We start from the raw sequence: 20,805 nt of genomic DNA on the forward strand, positions 1-20,805 counted from the left end.
TCTTGAACGGGTTTCTGGAAGAGGAAGTGTTCATGACACAACCTGAGGGTTTTGTGGATCCTAAAAATCCGAACAAAGTATGAAAACTTAAGAGATGCATTTATGGTCTTAAGCAAACGTCAAGGAGTTGGAATCATCGTTTTGATCATATTGTTAAACAGAATGGTTTTTCTCGAAATGTTAAGGAACCATATTTATACATGAAGTTTAGTGGGAGTAAAGTTGTTTTCTTACTTCTTTATGTGGACGGCATATTACTCATTGGGAATGACGAAGATATGCTTGCTTCTATTAAGAAGTGGTTAGTAAATCACTTCCAAATGAAAGATTTGGGCGAAGCTCAGCGCATCTTGGGTATCCGGATCTATAGGGATAGATCCAAAAGGATATTAGCATTGAGTCAAGAAGCCTATATCGATAAGATTCTTGACCGATTCAATATGAAAAAGTACAAGAGAGGTTTTCTACCTATGGGCAGTGGGATCACTTTGAGTAAGTCACAGTGTCCTACTGAGCCTAAGGATATTGAACGCATGAAATCGCTGTTGGATCGATCATGTATGCTATGATGTGTTCTCGTCCCGACGTCTCGCATGCTTTGAGTATGACGAGTCGTTTTCAGAAAACTCCAGGTGAGAGTCACTGGATAGCCGTCAAGAATATTCTAAAGTACTTGAGAAGGACTAAAGATTCATTCTTAGTGTTTGGAGGAGAATCTGAATTATGTATAAGAGGTTATACGGATGCCAGTTTCCAAACCGATAGGGATGATTTGAAATCTCAGGCTGGTTTTGTCTTTTTGTTGAACGGAGGGGCGGTTTGCTGGAGAAGTTTTAAAGAGTCTGTGACTGCTGATTATACAACGGAAGCTGAGTACATTGCAGCCTCTGAAACTGCAAAGGAGGATGTTTGGATTAGGCAATTTTTAGAGGGACTGAAAGTAGTTCCTACCGTTGAGGATCCTATCACTTTGTATTGTGATAACAGTGGGGCTATTTTTCAAGCAAAAGAGTCCAAGTCTAGTAACAAGTCTAGACACGTACTTAGGAAATTTCATGTAATTAGAGATTTAATCGAAAGGAAATAAATTACAGTTTGTAAGGTTGGGACACCTGACAACATCGCTGATCCTTTAACCAAACCTTTGTCTCAAGCCAAACATGATAGTCATGTAGTTTCGATGGAATTGAGACGAATGCCAGAACTGTTGTAAATTATATGATATGTAATAATTAAGATATTGTATTTTTTATTTCATATATGATAATTACATTTATCGTTGCATTCAGTTTTATATCTGAATTTTTATATACTTTGTTTTATCCAAATAGATTGTAGTGACAAAGTCGAACTCTATTAAAGTGAACTGGATTAACATTGTATTTTGTCCCTAGTTACTTAATGAGGTGACGTCTCAGAGTGACTAGATTGCAAGGCGATAGATGACAGGTTCGACTGTCATATGGTCATAATGATGACTGGTCGGTTACATAGGCAGATTGTGAGACGATTTGTCGGACAGTGACCGTTTATAGAGTCCTTTTGTTGCTGGGTCATAGCGAGGATTTCTATATATTCCTACTAGTCAATTCTTTAAACTGGTGACTATTTGTCTGAGTTGGTGCGGTTTTTCGGTGGCTTTGGTTTTTGTTCTAGGTCGCACCGTAAAAGGAGGCCGATGAGCATTTACCGGGTCATTGTGATCTGTATCGAACGAAGAAGATAAGTCAACGGGATTGTCCATTTATGTCATATTTTATCTCAAGGCCACTCGAGGAGAGGTGACTGGAAATGCGTGGCCATGCTCGGATGAGATCTATAGTAGATTATCCGGTCAGATAGTCATTATCCTGATCGGGGAAACCACTTTATGCTATGATCACGTGCAAGAACAACCTGAAAGACATCTTGCATTGAGTGAGAGATATTATTGGACAAGAGAATTGGTAACGCACACTTGTGTCGGACAAGTGGGAGATTGTTGGAGTAGTGTCCTCCACAATAAGTGCATTTACATATTAAATCTCGTAAAAGGAATATCAGGGATTTATCTTTTTATTTGTCAGCTGATCATCGTTAATCGGTAATGATTGGCTGACTAGAGTTTGACATTACTGTCGTGTGACGGCGGTGATCAGTTGATCCCTTTAGGCCACACCTATAGGATGACGCCCAAATAGAATGAATTAATTGTTTGTATGAGATACGAGATAATTAATTCCTTGTCTTATTTGACTTTTAATTAGTCACGTAAAAGTATTATTTGATGACGGGTTACGAACTCGGGCAGAGAAGATTTATTATTTAATTATGTGATATTTAAGTAATAAATTAATAATTTAGAATTTATTAGTTAATTGTTAATTAATTAATTTTATGCGATATGTGTATATGTTTTGAGGTAGAATTAATTAGCTATTTATATTTTACAAGAGGTTGTAAAATTAGCTAATTGGGATAATATTGACACATTGTATGTTGATAAAATGGTCTTATGATTACTTAATAGTTAAGTAGTCATTGGTAGTTAATTTATATTATTTAAGTGTTAAATAATCAAATTAATATTTAATTATGTCGGATAATTAAATATAAGACTTATAAGCATTTGTGGGGCAAATGTCGAAAATCGAAATGGACCCGGAGGGGACCATTTGGACAGATTTTTATTCACTACTAATACACTCATTGTGAGTGGAAAAGGTAGACATTTTCCACTAGCATTTGTATGTGAATTGTATACATTTGCATGCCTATATATACCTAAGTCCTTCCATCATTTCTAAGGTTGAAAATTTGAAGAAAAATTGGTCTTTGTGTGCTTGTTGTGGATGGTTCATATACACCATCAATAGACTATATTTTTCTTCTTATTTTGTTCATCCTTTTACAATAAACACATATAAAAGTAAACTAATAATATTATCAAGGTAATAATATTAATTAGTACATCAAATATACAAATAAACAAGGTTACTACTACATTTGCCTAGTTAGTATTTTAGTAGTATTTGGGTTTATCTTGGGTGCCACCTAATTAGGAGATTACCTACTTTGGTAATTAAGGTGTTGGAGGATCATCCTTATTGCATTAGCACAAGAACAACATTAAGGAAGAAGTCCTTGAGTTGTGCCCATTTTGCCTTATAACAATGTAAAGAATTTTTGTCTTAAGATGGTTTAATACCATCTCTTTTATATTTTGCTTTGCATGCATGTAGATTTAGACCACCTAAAATTAATTTGTAATTTTGATATCATAAGATGAGTATTAATTTGGTCTAAATAACTAACAGTTTCCTGAGTACTGACCGAAATTCCGTCAGTAATGCCCAAAATGCTGACGGAAATTCCGTCAGTAATGCCCAAAATGCTGACGGAAATTCCGTCAGTAATGCCCAAAATACTGCTACAATTTCCGTTAGGGCCTATTTTTTTTGAATTTCAAAAAAAAACCGCCAAATATGCCGCGTGTCAAGCCTGTGACGGAAATTCCGTCAGGAAATACTAATACTGACGGAAATGCAGTCAGTTATATGCTGGTATTAGACGACGGTTATTCCGTTAGTTATCCGTCAGTATTTCTGTTTACTGACGAAAATTCCGTCAGGAGACGTATTTTAGTGACGAAAAACGGTGACGCCACATCCCGACGGAAATTCCGTCAGGAAATGACTTTTACTGACGGATTTAGCCCTTTACTGACGGATTTGTCCGTCAATTTCCCGCGTTTTCGTTGTAGTGATAGGCTTAATTAAGCCAAGTAAAAACTGATGCAAACGGTCACTCTCCCGTCGGTCAATGTGCTTCTGTCCGACATCAGTGGAACAAGTACAAGTGATAATAGGTTCATATGTATCTAGTTCGTCCCATAATTGATTTAAAATACCGTAATAAACCGCGATAGACATGTTTTCGGTTTGCTTACAGTCACGAAGGCCACTTTTAATATGCTGAATTTTAGAACCGTCAACAACATCAAAACGATCATGAAGATAGTCCCACAAGCATTTTGCATTATCATAATTAGAAAGCATACGTTTTACCTCGGGCTCAATGAGAATCATGAGCCAAGCAATCTTCGTGCACGGAGATTGAGGCGCCGTAATCGACCCATCGAGAAAGACAAATTTGCGACGAGCTTTTAGAGCATCCGAACATCGTTCTTCCATTCCGCGAAATTATGCATATTCAGGCGAGTGCCAGTGATATGATCGCCAGGCCGATCATGATAACTTATGTAATACGGAGAGGTAGGTTCGATTTTAGGCGGCGGTGGTGGTGGGTCATCACCGCTCATGACGGCAGAGGAGGGGTGGGTAGGTTTTGATGATTTTTATTTTGTAATTTTAGGTTTTCTTGATACCATGCTAGAAATATGTATTTAGGTAAAATCAATCTTATTCCTTCATTCTTCAAAATAGAAGTATTTATAGTACACTCGGAATTAACTTATTGCCCAAGGCAATAATATAATAATATAACACGAATATGGAATATTTCCAATCTACCATAACAGAAGTCATATTTGTTGGTTCGATTATTAGTTATTGGTTACATCGTTTTACAAGAGACTTAATATTCTTTCGATACAATGCCGATTAATTCATGAGCATATAAAATGTGAGATGACCTGCATTATTGTAAAAATTCAGAATCCACATTAGTGAGGATCTCAGCTTCATAGGTTTGATTCACCAACAAGGCCATCATCAGACCTAAGGACATTAAGTAGACGTAGCAAAAGCAACCCAACTTAATTGACCTGACCCGAAAAGGTTGACTCGAGACCCGAACTACATCAATTTGACCCGAAAATCCGAATTGACCCGACCCGACCCGAAGATGACCCGAGCTTTCTTGACTCGACCTGAAAAATGACCCAATATGAATTCACCAAACCCGAAAATGACCCGACAAAATATAACTCTACTTGAACCGAAAAGACTTGAAATGGCTATATCTCTATTATTCATTGACCCGAAAATGACACGACTCGAAACAACCCGGCTCGTTTGACCCGAAACAGACCCGACCAACAAACCCGGAACCCGAAATGACCCATCCCGACCCGAGTTAACCAGAAATCAGTGAGAAACCCGAACTGATTCGACCCTACTTGACCCAACCTCCTAACCCGACCCGTTGACCCGTTTTGCCAGGTCTCCTTAAGTGCATAAATTGAGCCACCTCTTTGGTGGCGCACCTTGTACACGGTACTGCTGCTCCCATGGCCTACAACCTTGAGTTTTCAAGGTCGGACAAGGAATTGCCTACATGGATAGCAGGTGGATGAAGCAACAAATGTTAAGCTGTGAATAGCGAGGGCGGTATGAATATAATTTTTTTCTTTGGTATATTTCTTTCGTAAGCGCGTTTTAATAAATAGTTAACCTTGTGCAAGACAATTTTTTACACAGAAATTAAGTAAAGCGAATCAAAATTATAAGAAAATCATGGTCGTATTAGTGTAAAAGTACTCGTATTTATCAAAGTACACAATTTAGATCCCCTCTCTTTTACCTCCCTTCAATTTCTTTTCAACGACTTTATTTTCTGGAAAGATCTAACAGTCACAAATCAAAGTAATAGATGATGATGTAAAAGAGAAATAATATACAACATTAGATTCATATTCTTACCCAATTTAGAGCCATCCTTGTTAAAGAAGGATTGGACTTATTTTGAATTTGCAGGACTTTCAAACTTGTTCTTGATGTCAACTCCTCCGTACAAGTGTACCATCTTAAACGTGCTCTCAAGTCTAAAATCTTAAAGAACCATAAAAATGTTCAAGCACACGGATGTGGATGTGGATGTGGATGTGGATGATGCTACTTTCGACTATGTTATTACATATAGAAGTATATAACTCATCTACAACACTGCATTTGTCGATATAGTACAAGCCAAATAAATGAACAAATCGTCATCCTATCGTTGCTTCTCAAGTTGACATACCTTTCATGCAGAAGTGCATTCAAGGATGCGAAAGTAAGAAACCAACAATATTGATCGACCCACAACTTTTTTACTCGGCCCATCCCATTAAATGAATCTCATTTCAATTTTCATAGCAGGAAAAAACAAATCACGAGACTTACTCGTTGAATCATTCATTACAACGTTGATAAACCGGTTCACCTGTTCACCATTCCCAATAATCTCAATTAGCGACAAGTGACAACAGATACCAACTATTCCTTGAAATCCGGATAGACAGATGCTACTGCCTCCTGGAATAGGGTGTTAAATCTTAACCAGTTTAGTTAATGCGAAAAAGTTGGAAAATTTACAGTAAATTGGCAAAAGGTTGGACAAATTCCATAAAACCTAGAGAGTTCGTTGTCGACTGCACAAAACCCTATCACAGTCATTACATATGGATAACAACATTCTCACAAGTTGGCTAACTACTAGCTAAAATGCACGTATAATTCCAAGGACTAGCAAAAAAAACTGTTTGAGCCAGAGAAAGCTTCCCCTTGTTTTCGGAGGAATATGAGACCAGCGACTAATGATGTTGATCATTCTCATGTGTTAAAACCTGCAGCAGAATTATAAGCAGTGGAATGTTAAAAATAAGTAGCCTGAAAATATAAAGTTTCATCACTTTTGGGGACATCCATAAGCAACACGACACTCAAGGATATATGCGACTTGCAAGCCACACTTCAAAGGGAGGCCAAGAAGACGAGAGGACACATAAATCATAGTATGATGTCTGACGATTTTAAACCTTGTGTCTTAAGACATCTCACTACTTTCACTTTAAAAACTAATTTCTTTTTTGTACCCTGAGGTTTCACCAGTTCCCACTTTGGTGAAATGAGGTTTTAACTATATATACCAAGTTCACTTTGATGCCTACACAGTAAATTTTTGAAAAATTACATGATTTTGCCTTCAATAATTGTTTTCGCTATTTATTATGTTGAAAAAATGCCATTAATGTAGATGAGATTTGACATTATACATTAATGAGAGAATTTCAAATATCAGATCAACAAAGAAAGCAAAACATAAGGCTATGGGACGTGAAAGTGACATTAGTGAAATTTCTGAGCACTGATGTTTATAGAAGACATGTCTCATACGCCCAGTCGCCCATACCCATATCCTCATTTACGGAGTACTTGTGTCTCAAAATTTTAGTCAAGATGATCCTAACACTTGGTTATGTATCCCGCTCTGACACCCACATATAGGCTTTGTTTCCATTCTTCTTGTAGAAATTCTTGTAGGATTCCTATTCATATATCCCTGACCTTAGAAGGATGGGTTTATCTTCATTTGCTTTCAATGTCCACTTAAGAAAAATAATAAGGGAATTTGTTGTAATCAGAGGTATAAATACCTCATATTTGTAACCAATAAGAGTAAAGAAGTAGAGATCAATGATAGTTAATCATTTGGGCGTGAAAGGTAGTTTAGAGTATTGAAAAGAGATTTGATAATGCTGGTGATGAAAGATCTGGGTGGTGCTAGTTTATGAGTGGATGAGGAGTGATGGTGGTTGGACATGGTGGTAAGTTACCATTTTTACTAAGAGCAGGAAATGAGGAAGAGGAGTAGTAGAAGGGGGAAGAAGGAAGGGGTAAAATGGGTATCGACTTACAATTTTGGAAGGAATATTCCAAAGTTGTCAAAATAGTCCCTCCTTTTGGATGGAAGTTAACTAAGGTAGCAAATTAATACTGCACTAAAATCTTCAAAAGGTAGTACTTTTTAAGAAACTTCTAAAAGGTCATAAATTTGAAAAAATAATATTTATAAGGTACTCCGTAGTTTTTAACAATTTACCCTTGCCAATAACATCGTATATCAATATTTTTGGATTCAGAATGTAGAATGTTTCCACAAGAATCAGACAGACGTAGTAGCCGCAGTTTAAAATGCAAATTAAATTGAATTATTAGTCAAGATCTATAAAAGGACTAAAAGAGTAGATACTAATTTTTTGAGCAAGAAGACACTACCTTGGATGATTAAACCCGAAATGTACAGCTGATTGTAGCCAACCTAAATTTGTTTGTCTGAATTGAGGAGATGCATTTGCTCTGTAAGTTGATCCACATGTTGGCGTTTGTCCCATCCAATTGCTGAAGGTTGCCGTTCTTGTCGTTCTGCTCCACTGGGAAGACTTTCAGGTGCAGGTGGAACTGCTTCGTTACTGCCAGGTAGATTCATATTTTGACTGAGATACTGTCCCCAATCGGAATCATTAAGAAATGATTCAATATCAGGATCAGGAGACAGGCCAGACAGCTTGTCAATGTCGAAGTCAACATCAAAATCAAAGTCAACAGGCATTGTGCCATTAAGCTCTATGGATGATAGATCCATAAATTCTTCATCTCCCGTTTCAGTTACCAAGTAATTTACCTCCCTGTGAATGTCATCAGACTTCTCTACAACTTCAGAAATGGATGGAAGGTCAGGCGCGATGGCATCTATATGAGGCCTAGTTTCTGAAGGAGATGCCTCCGGACTTGCCACACATATTTTCGGGAACTCAGGTGTAGTCCCAGTTTCAAAACCACTTTCCATTACACTAGTTGATGCTGAATTACCAATGTAAAAATTATCAGAGCTGGCACTGAAATTCCTGCCTAAGGGCTGGTATTTCACTATTTGTCCATCCGTAAGTGACGAGGTTTCACTCTCGGAATCACCATCTTGCTTAAGCCTTCGCTTTTTGTTGACTTCGGAAATGCGCCTGTTGCTCTCAGACTGCTGCTGAACAAACTGAGCTAAGAATCCAGGACTTTGAACGGCTTTTGCTAAAAATGACATCATTTGCTGCTGACGTTGCTCCATGCCCTGAAGTCGCTGTACCATGGTTTGTAACTGAGTATCAGTTGTTTGTTGCTGTTGTCTTAATCGAACAAGTTCTTGCATGAGCACATTTTTGTCCCTTTTAAGCCTCTCCACCTCTTCCTCCAACCCAAATTTACCAACCTCGACACAAGCTCCAACAGGAGTCTGAGCATGTGTTTGCGGTTGATTTTGAGGACCATGCGCATGTCCAGGCTTTCGGCGACTGATACTCTTAAGAAGGTGTTTCTGACCCCTTAAGAATCCCTCATTAGCAAACTCCCAACGATCTGGATCCACCTTTCTAAAACCCTGAATGAAACAGAAACACAAAATATTCAATTTATAACAAAACTGCAGACAGATTCCCTACAGACTGATACGAATGACGAAGAAGCTCATTCTTACCAAGACAAAACCGAAGTTTCAACATCCTATCGTTACTTAAAATCATCGTCTTGAATGGCTAAATTATTTGGCTTACAATTGGAGAAGCATTAATTAGAATTTAGACTGCTACAATTAAAAACTCAGCTAACCAGCCAAATCATTTGGATCTTTGTTATAGCTTTTCTCACAAGATTATTTGCCTCCAGTCAATAAATTTTGAAAAGAAAAGAAAACTGACAAAACTGACCAATTCTTGATCAATCCTTTAGAAATGATCATTAATATCTAAGCCAGGATTCACTGAATTTCTCACAAAATTTATTTTGATCAAATTACTCAGCAGAACTTCAATTACATGGAGCAAATTACACTAGGGGGCGTATGGTTAGAACGAGGGAAAGGGAATAAGAAAGGGAAAGGAAAGGTAAGGAAAAGGATTCCCTTTGAAATAGTCACTTGTTTGGTTAAAGGGAATCAAAAAATAAAACCCAAATTCTAACCACCACCAACTCCCCCACTGCCGCCCCTAACCACTAGATCAGTCAGCTCCTCACCGGCGCTCCACTTCGCCCACGACGACCTCGATACGCCGCCTACACCCACGTTGGAACCCACCACTCTCAACACCACAACTAAAAACCCCTCATCCACCACTGAAACCCCCTTCCCCACCCACGAAAACATCAGATCTGATGATTTTGTGGGTGGGGGAGGGGGTTTCAGTGGTGAATGAGGGGATTTCTAGTTGTTTGTGCGGTGTTTAGGGGTTCGAGTGGTGTCTTTTGAATCGGTTGTGGGGTTGAGTCGTGCGACGCCGGAGTGAGGAAGTCGGTGTGACGGCTGGATAGGGGCGCCGGCGCCCCTGGCGGTGGTGGTGACGGTGAGGCGGGAGGTAGTTGGTTTCGATGATGGTTGATGTTGGAGTTGATGAGGTGGTAGTTGAACCCTTGGGTGGGTGGGGGAATCAATTTGGAGGGATTTGGGATACTCTCTTTCTGGATTTTGGGTAAAGGGTAAGGGAAAAGTTGTTGAACAAACAACAACAAAGGGAATGGGATTCCATTCTCTTTCCCTTTACTAAAGATCCCCAACCAAACTCCCCCTCATTATTTTGAGTTAGGATGGCCTGATAATCATGTCATTGCTGATCGGTTGAGGAAAATGACTGCTTTCCTAAAGAAGCCCAGATCCTATAGAAGAAAAACAGAAGCCTCTCCAGATAGAAAGGCTTTGCCGCTAATTTATTGAAGAGTTCTTAACATTTCTCACCAAATACCACCTACAAATATCAATAGGTGGCAACAAAAGTATATGAGGATCATAATCATATAACACCGATTCACAAATTAAAGCTTCAAACTATGACCTACTTTTTGCTGTCTCGTCATCAAGCACGCAGTCTAGAAAGTCAGAAAGGCTGAATCAAACATGATCTTATGAACAAACATAGATTTCCCATGAGAAACATGGTGCAAAAGTCAGAGAAGAGATTTCAGCAGTGATTATAACGGTGTATGAGGCTATTTATCGAACAAAAGAGAAGGAAAACAAGTATCAGGTGATTCAAAAGGTCAAGTTCAAGAGCTAAGGGCATGGGTATAAATCTGCTAACAAAAGATTCCCCAACTCCCTCAAAAAATAAGAGTTAATGTTTCACCACAGTTGGGCGATATATGTAGGAAGCAACAGTAGTTGTTAAATTTATGCCACATTTAAAAGGTCATGAACATGACAATATAACATATACTTTTTCCGCACCAAAACTCCCATAATTCATAATATGAGACGCAAATTTTGAATTACGGGGACTTTAGTGTGGATGCAAGGAGTAATTCATGTCCGTTCTAGACATAGCGAGCTTCAATTTGGTTAGTCACCCATAACAGGAACTACCCAAACTACTTACAAAAAGAAATTGGATTGAAAATCAATAGACAACCAAGAAATCAATAATACTCAATGTCAAACACTAGTATTGTGCTGAAAGCAACAATAAACACCCACTTTACTCTACAGGCCACTAAAACCAAACTGGTTGCACTTAACTTCCATCACAATATTGTGGGATAAGAGAACCCAAAATTAAATCTGATTGCGCACGCATCACAGTCAACCTTCAATATGCTGCATTTCAAAGCAAAAGTTCACAGGACACTACTATTTTAGAGCATCTACAGACAACTTCACTCGCCTTTGTCAAAAAATTAGAAGCAAAAAAAAAAAGTTACTATGAATGAAATGTCCCCACAGCAACTACACAAAGTGCACTCTCATAATGTTTGGTGAAAGTTAAATAATCATACAGTAGATCATCTAGTACTCTCTCTACTCATTCTAGAGTCCTCTGTCATCCACCCATTCTACCCTAAACCATCGAAACAATCCAGTTTCCATACACAAGCTCAAGCACTTTCATATGAGAATAGAAGTTGACCACCACAATATTCCGGAATAAAGGATAAAAACCCAAAAAACAGAAAGGTACAATATATCCTCTCCCACAAAACAACAGCAATAGATGAGAAACCTTTTGAAGAAAGAGACCAGATCTTCATTCTTCCATCTATAAAAAGTCAGTAGCATTGGACAAATTTACATACTACAGAAAGGACAATGTTTCAATGTAACCACGCATAAAAGTATAAAACAACCCACAGAAGGACAATCCTCAAATAAGTAAAATAGAAATGAAATATGATCAACTTGGCCCATGGAATTCATAATCAATTTTCATCGAACTTTTCTACCGAACATATTATGCAAAAACTGACATAAGCTTTTCAAGTAATATTTAAGAAACATACATCTTGCATAAATATAGTTCACTGCGTCTGTTATATTATGTTATCATATTGACCATTACAGGTAATTTGAATTGGGGAAAATGGCCGCCTAATCACCCTTCTCACCAGAAATATGAATTTGGGATTTTTTGATGAAAGACAACCACCTTGAAAATGCTTGACAGCTGACACCTAAGAGAAATTAGGACGATGCAGGGGAAATTATATCAAACTCCAGAAGGAAGGAGAAGTAAGAGAGAAAAACAAAGATTATTCATCGGTATCAAACTACCAGACAAGAAACAAGTGAGGATATAAACTAACTAATAGATCAAGGAGGGACTAAAAATACACACACAAAGTTTACTTTTGTGTTATGTGTGATGTATTTGGATTTGCAACAAATTATACAGAGTATTTTTGTAGAACTATGAGTGTGATTTGTAAATTAACTGAAAATGTAGATTGGAGGCGACTGGCACATGTGGTAAAAATGTAAAACTTGAGAAGTAAAATCGCTACATCAAAGGTTAGGGAGCAAAATTTCACAAAATGAGAAACCAGAAATAAGATGTAATAAGCTTTCTCATTTCAGTTTTTGGGAATGACGAACATATGCCACTGTGTTGACCACGAAAATCAATTTGCGTTATAAATCTCAGAGGCGAGAAAATATAAGAAATGCTTATTTATCAGTAGCACATTGCTTGGAGATGACTCATAACTTTCAGGAGCCTGCATCCCTCATAAGGGATTTTGAGTTTTATATTTGTTTACAGCACACAGGAAACCTACAGGGGACTTGATCCCACGGTAAGAGGTAAGGCCTAGTTTGTGGCTTGTTTAATCTCCCCTAAAATTTCGCATCGAGGACAATATGAAATCATTTGCAGCTTATTGCACCAAACAAATTACAATCCTGGAGAGGGTGCCGTCAATTTATGTCCTAGGTTGACTCCGAGAGTAAGACAAAAATATATTCTAGAGCTACAAAATAATATTTTTGACAATAATCAACTATTGTAGCACCACGGTGCCTTGCAACCCCACCAATCAACTGGCATACCAAAAATTGTGCAATCAGTATCCAAATATTGTCACAAGTAGCACCGCCTCGTCACCCCTCTTAGTACCGACACATAAATTGTTTCAGAGATAAGGCCAAGGACTTGTGATTTGTGAACACCATTCTAAATCTCATTTTCAAGACAGCAAAATGATGTATTATGCCACCTTAGCATTTACTCAATACCAAGGATTTGACAAGATAGCAATGGAACATAAGAATCTCGCAAAAATCCTACAGCAATCATAAGAGCAGCCACTGCCTCCATGGTCCTATCTACAGCTAGGTAACTTGACAACGCATACAGATGAAATGGCAGTACACTGTACATACAACGTTTAGCGTAAGGCAAACGCAATGCCATCCACCAAACTGATAGAATAGAGAGAGTTGTGGGAAAGGTTTCATAATATTAAGAATTGCATAAGAATTATCAATTACAGTGTAGAGTATTTATACAAGAGGAACAACTACCCTAGCCCTATAATCTTGCCGTAATATATTACAAAGGATCAAGAGATTTAGTCAACTACAAAGATTACAATATAATATATAACATAAAATATGGAATAATATAATTACAAGATAATATGATATTATTTGAAAAGATATTCTTATCATGCCCCCGCAAGACGGACGGGCAAGGCGAAAGTCCGATCTTGGACAATAGCAGCAGTGACGAGAATAGTAGGAGTAGGAGAGTTGTTGTAAGAAACATTAATATCTGAGCAAAGTAAATAGAGGTGCAAGAGGAGGCAGTAGCACAAGGTTTAGGTGATGTATGGTGGGTAGTGACAAAGGGTAGAGTTTATTATGATAATAGGGATACATGGTAATAGAAATACAAAGGCAAGACCTTAATACCAAATTTAAGGATGGGTGTGGTTCATCAACGTGGGGAAAGAGCACAAACTCAGGTGAGTTGTGGGCAGCAGTAGAGGGACATTGTCAAAATTTTGAGTATGACGGCCGAGTGGGTTGTAGCCAAGTTTTAAAGGGGTGTTACATAGGTAACAAAGGATAAAGGGGTGGTTGCATGATTGACCAAATTTGAAGGGGTGGCCACAAGGGCACAAAGTTTAAGAGAGGTGGTCAAGGAGTTGACCGGATTTGGAAGGGGTGGCCACAAGGGCACAAAGTTTGATAGGGTTGGCCAAGTCGGTGATGCCAGGTAGCCGGAGGTGTCGTGTTGATCGTGTAGACAGTCGGAGGAGGAGGTGTCGAAATATGCTTAAGTTAGACGGTTTTTCGAAAAATAAAGTGTGTTTTGCGACGGTCTTTGCTGAGGTCGTTGGAGGGTCAAACGGTAACGAAAACCGAGGTTTTGGACGTTTTGGAATCGTGAGATTGCGAATTTTGTGAATATGGGAAGAGTCGGGGTCTTTGATAGTCTTAAATGGTGCGAAAAAGGGCGATAACAGGCCTGGTCAGAAACTCTGTTTTCGAGAAAACAGAGCAGTTTCTGTTCGTTTTGGCCAGGACTTTGGGTACGATTTTTGAGGGTTTTAAGCTCGGGTGATAATGGGAGGTGTCGATGTGGGTTGTAGCAAGGTGGTAGGGTGATCCAACCGTTGCTGAGATGGTGGGTGAAATTTGTTGTGTAGACGGAGGTTTCGGGGATGCTCGGAGTAACTGGATGATCCGAAGCTGGCAGTAGCAGTGGGCAGGGTGGTGAAGCATAGGGTTCACTGGTGGTCGTACCACAAGATATAACAACATGGTGTGCTAGAGCTTGTGGGTGGGTGCGCTATTACAGGTTTGGAAAGCAGGTGTTAATCATTCTTAGTCTTTAGGGAATTCCATAGGGTTGGTCCAACATGAAGGACTGAAGGTTTGTAAGCCATGGGAAGCCAAAGTTGTGGCAGGGGTTTTCTTGTACTTTTAAGGGCAAGGTGGCTATGAAGGATTCACTGATGGGCGAATCACCAGGTCTGGCAGTGTGATGCGACGATGTGCACAGGTGGGTCGACGTAGTTGTGTTAGTGTGGGGATGGAACGTAAATGCTAATTGATGGTTTACATTCATTAATTTGGTATGTAGTGCGGTGATGATGAAGGGCATCAAGGCGGTTGGGTTGTAAAGGACAGTGGTGGTTCAATCTCAATGTCGCTACAACGTTGTGCAAGTGGAGGGTGGTTGTTTTTGTATGTATGGTTGCCGACGCAGGAGAGCAAGGGAAGAAGCACTTGCTTCTGTTTTAGCGAAGGTGACTGATGTGGGATTGGATGGTTCACTTGAAGGTGGTGGCGGTGGTGTTGATTGTATTGAACACAATACAAGGTTAATTGGTGGTATGATAATTGGCTATGTATTTGGGTAAACGTGTGATGTATGTATGTATTATTAATAAGGGGTTGATTGGCCATTAATGAGGTTTAGCAAGATTTTTTTTTTTTTTTTTTTGTAAGGTGTTCGAGTGTGGTACAGGTTTTGTTGTGGCAGTACGGTGGTGGCCAAATTTCTTGTGACGGCCAAGATGGTATTGGCCGAGTTTTGAAAGTGATTGAGACGGTTGTGATCACCATATTATGGTGTTTGTTTGATGCAATTCTCGGGTGATGGCAGCGGAAGAGGGTAAATTTTCAGTGGAGCAAAATCGGGTTTTGAGTAGGTGGGTGGTTGCTTGCTCCCGAAAATGGATCTACTCTGAGGGGTTAACCTCTATCAAGAGCACGAGGCTCTGATACCATGATAGAATAGAGAGAGTTGTGGGAAAGGTTTCATAATATTAAGAATTGCATAAGAATTATCAATTACAGTGTAGAGTATTTATACAAGAGGAACAACTACCCTAGCCCTATAATCTTGCCGTAATATATTACAAAGGATCAAGAGATTTAGTCAACTACAAAGATTACAATATAATATATAACATAAAATATGGAATAATATAATTACAAGATAATATGATATTATTTGAAAAGATATTCTTATCAAAACTACTTCAAGAAATGAATTATTCCTGAATTTGGCATAGTAACAGTTTAGTTCCTCCAACCCAAATTCAAAAAGATGAAATTGCCCAAGCCCTTAAAGGAGTGGCATGTGTCGGACTCGGTTGCTTTATGAAAAGTATCATGTTTTAGCTTAAAATAAAGTGTCATTATCATAACCATGTCCGATTGTTGAGTGTGGCACTCATATACAATGTAAGCTACCCTAATGCATCACTACACTAACTTCACACAAACTTTATCATATGCGATAATGCGAATGCTCTCATGTACACAATAGAATCCCTCCCCACACTGAACCTATCAAACCAGTCAACTAATCCATTGTAAAACCTTCATTGACACTTCAGAATAACTTAATTAAATCATCAACAAACTGTAAATTCCTGCCACAAAGACAACATTAAGCTCCACAACTGCCATCCAAACACTAACGAACACTCACATCCCCAGACAACAGCACATATAGCACACTACCACCTTGACCTACAAAATGTAGCATAGGCAGACTTGCTGTGCTTACTAAACAAGACATCACAACAGAGTTATTCTTTCAAATGAACATCAAACCAAAGAATGACTAACTAATGTATACTAATAAATAGTTAAATGCTACATAACACGAAATCATATATTTGTTTCAATCAAATTGGGCAAACTACATGTGTCTATTGCAGCAAAGTAGTTTTTCCTTAAACCTCAAGATCAAAACAATGGATAAGTATCCTATTACTCTAAATCAATCAACGATTAAAATGCAATCAAAACGACACATTATCGTTCTCCCTTTGGATAGGCAGACTAAGGGTGTGTTTGGATTGGGGGGTTTGGAGGGAAAAGAAAGGGAGGGAGAGTAAGGGATTTAAAATCCCTTGTTTGGATAGCAAATAAGGGTAGAGAGAAATGGAGGGGGGAGATTTGGAGGGATCCATTTTCTCTCCTCCAAGGCAAATCAAAATCTCTCCACAATAGTCAAGATTTGGAGGGAAATTGTATCCAAACACCCACATCCCATTTGCCCTCCCCTCCTCCTTCTCCTGCTCCTTCTCATCATACTACTACAACTAATTCAATCTAATCGTAGGCAGCAAAATCACAATCAAACAACGACATTACGACATAAGCAACTGAGCTCAATCATAACAAGCAAAACATTAACCAAACGACTACATATCAGCCAAATCAGAAGAAATACTAAAACTAAATATGATCAAAGGCAATTGAATATCTTCCTTATCTTACTACTAGTAGTACGCAATCGAATCGAAACAAGCGAAAACCGCAAATAAAGACACACATTTGAGCAAGCAAAACAAGTCAAAACGCAGACCGAAACTTAAAAAAGAAAATAAAGCAAAGCAAAGGTTAATAATCTTACATAAGTATTAAGCTGACGAACAAAGCTGGAGAAATTATTGTGCTTGAAATACTTGGGCAATAAATCCTGACCAAATTGAGTCTGATTCCAAACAATGAAACTATTATTCGTGGAGCTCCAAGAAACAACCGCATCAGTAGCAGGATCATCCACCATGTCGTACGTCTTACACAGAAAGGGCGGCGGCCCGTTGACGTTCGTCATCGGCGTCGGCTGCGCGGCGATGGAAACGGCTGGTGCGGTGTCGACGGTGGTAGCGGGGGCGGTGATAGTAGTAGTGTCCATGGTAAGTTAGGGTTTTTGATTTGGGGGTGGGTTTTATTTATAAAGAAGAAAAGAAAAGGGAGGGATTTGAAAAGAAGAAGAAGATGAAGGAAGAAAGGGGGAAAAGGCGGAGATCACGGGTGTCGTCTTAGTTCTTTTGGGTTCTTTTTATTATTGCGATTTGCGAGTATACTCATCTTTGTGTTTGTGAAGGGTCAGGGTGTTTTGCAATTTGCATATCCTGCAACTCCCTCCATACCTTAAATCATATCAACTTTATATGGAGTACTTTTTAATTCAAAAAATAAGTTGTATGATATATTGATATTGTTACTAGTATTGGTGCCCGGCTTCGCCCGGACTACCTCTACGGCTCTACTTACAATTAATTTTTTTTTCATTAAATAAAATTACTTAAAGTTGCATAACCCATAAATTTATTATTAATATATTTTTCTATGACATATCCTATAATTACGATGAAATAAATTTTGAGACAAATTCACTACTCCTGCTATTAATATTTTACTCTTATTAATGAAACAATAGTAATAACATTTCACTACTTGACCGTAATCATTGTTACTTTCACTACTCCCGCCGTAATTATTGTTATCACACTCATCACGCCGCATTAATATTGATAATTTCACTACTCCCGCCGTAATTATTGGTACTTTCACTATTGCCGCATTAATATTGATTATTTCACTACTCCCGTTGTTGTTTCTTCCACTTTCACTAATCTCGTTGGTAATATTGTTACTATTACTATTCAAATGAGTGATTACGATCATATAACTATATCCAATGTTACTACCATTCTTTTCTTTACTGACGAAATTACTTTTACTACTTAGGCATGCAATTTTAAGAGGATTATATATTTATATATAAATATATTAAATATAAGCATTAAATCAAATCGAAAGAATTATGCAGTATTATATATTATGGAATCTAACTTGAATTATTTATAACCTACTTATATTATATTTTTGTATGTTAAATAATTAACATCTCTATACATCTAATAAACTATAAAGTTTAATAAAATTGCATAAATTTTAAATTTAATATATAATTTTATGATGATAATAATTAATACCATAAGTGTGCATGTTTATACTAATTAATTATTTTAAGGAAATTTACCATCTTCTAGTCTTCTATAAATATTTAGGAAAATTACCAAGCATCTTCTTTTTTTAGTCTCCTTGAAATTGACCATCTTAATTAATTATTTATTTTAAGGAAATTGATCATCTTAATTAATTATTTTATTTTAAGGAAATTGACCATGTTTTAGTCTCTTACAAATGTTTAGGAAAATTACCAAGCTTCTATATAATTTAATTTTAACCCAAGACTGTATAATATTTGCATTGAGATCCCTTAATCGAGTCCATCACACGGTGCTAGTAATTTAAAACTATATAGTATAATTAATTTGTATAACTTTCTTTAATTACATTAAAGTCCCTTGGTTTCTGGATTTAATATATAGTATTGATTTTGTAATGTCGCGGCACTTTGTTATCCTTTTATAAATTACTAGTTTAGACCCCGTGCATTATATGCACGGTACTTAAAATTTAATATTTTTATAAAATTACTTATATAATATTGGTACTTTATAATTGTTTATATTTCTCATCATTGTATTTTGCTTTGATAAATAAAAGCTAGAATTGAAAATTCATTGTATTTTGCTTTGATAAGTAAAAGCTAGAATTAAATTAGTTAAGAGAATTGAGTAATGAGTTGAAATATATTTTAATGAAAATATTTTTATAGCATAATGCTAATGAGTTTCAATTTATATATTTTTTTTCAAATAATTTTGTTTTATCACAAAAGTAATAACAACGATTTCTAGTTTTGGTTTTATATAGAATATGGGTCAACCCATCATCTAATAATAGGATTAATAAAAGATTTAACAATTTATAATTTTATAGCAATTTTATTTTATTTTAATTAAAATATTATAATTTAGAGTTAGTGAAAATAATTTAATTTGATGAAAAGATTAATTTTAATGAAAATATAATAGATGAATTAAATTGTAATTGTTACTTTCCTTATTTAGTGAATGAACATAATTATCATTATTCCTTTTTTGAGAATATGCTTTTTGGCGGAAAAATGATATAAATCACCTATTCATTTAGTAGATAGGGGATTGCTAATATTTATTCTATTAATCAAGTTTATAATTTTTTTTTTAAAAAGGAACTTGAGATCAACTCCTAACAATAGGCTCAAAAGCAAGTAAAGATTGTCAGGATAAAACATCAAAAACAAATTAATTTGACATGAGGATGGTTCGGAGATCATGAAAGATCTCATATTTAGGTCATGTTTCCAAGAAATAAGCTTAAGCTTATTTGACAAAAATTTCATTTATCTTTGTTTTTTGTAAGTATTTGATAGGTAAATTATTTACCAAAATAAGAGTAACATACGAGAAAGCTACCAATTTTTTAACCTTTCTATTTATAATATTAAATATGGAGTACTTATTATGTCATTTTTACCAAAATATCAGCTATCTTTTGGTTAATTAGTAAAATATATACTTACATCAAAAATTCAAAAAATCAATATACTTCTGTCCCATGCTACTATTTGCTTGACACATCAACATAGGAAATAATAAATATATCATATATGTGGTTTTATGTCTATGTGTCAAAAGGAGAGAGTATGGGATAGGAGATGTGACACCAAAATGGGACAGAAGATCCTCACCAATGAATAATAATGAACTTAGGATATATAAGTAAATATAAATTTAATGTATAAAATAGAGTTTTACTTAGTATGTAAAACCAATACTAAAACACAAAGATACATGGTTGAGTAAATACTACATAGTGCACAAGCAAGATTTGGTTAAATTAAAACATAATGCGCGTTCTTTTGATTTAATTAACTAATGACCATAATATATGTACACTCTTGAGGCCTTTACTAATTAGTAATCTACATTATTAAGACTCTTTCACACTCACTCTTATTTGAAATCTAGGCTAATGCGTGAGTTTAGAAATGATCAGCAATTTATCATATGAATAATACTATGAGTTGCTTCATTGTTACAAAAAGCTTTGAGTTGTCTAAACTGTCAAATTCTACTTCAATTCTTT

The 20,805-nt window shown here is 36.8% G+C and overlaps 1 protein-coding gene across 1 annotated transcript; it reads right to left on the minus strand.

The window, feature by feature from the left end:
• Window positions 1-6,048: 6,048 nt before the first annotated feature.
• LOC141608220 (heat shock factor protein HSF8-like) lies at window positions 6,049-17,924 on the minus strand. Its single transcript, XM_074427584.1, has 3 exons — window positions 17,390-17,924; window positions 7,980-9,129; window positions 6,049-6,547 (listed from the first exon to the last, which is right to left on the minus strand). Exons 1-2 carry the CDS (start codon window positions 17,672-17,674, stop codon window positions 8,023-8,025), a joined length of 1,392 nt encoding a protein of 463 aa, XP_074283685.1. The 5' UTR covers window positions 17,675-17,924; the 3' UTR covers window positions 6,049-6,547; window positions 7,980-8,022.
• Window positions 17,925-20,805: the final 2,881 nt, after the last annotated feature.

Source organism: Silene latifolia, chromosome 1 (assembly GCF_048544455.1).
Source record: "Silene latifolia isolate original U9 population chromosome 1, ASM4854445v1, whole genome shotgun sequence".
Taxonomy (NCBI): domain Eukaryota; kingdom Viridiplantae; phylum Streptophyta; class Magnoliopsida; order Caryophyllales; family Caryophyllaceae; genus Silene; species Silene latifolia.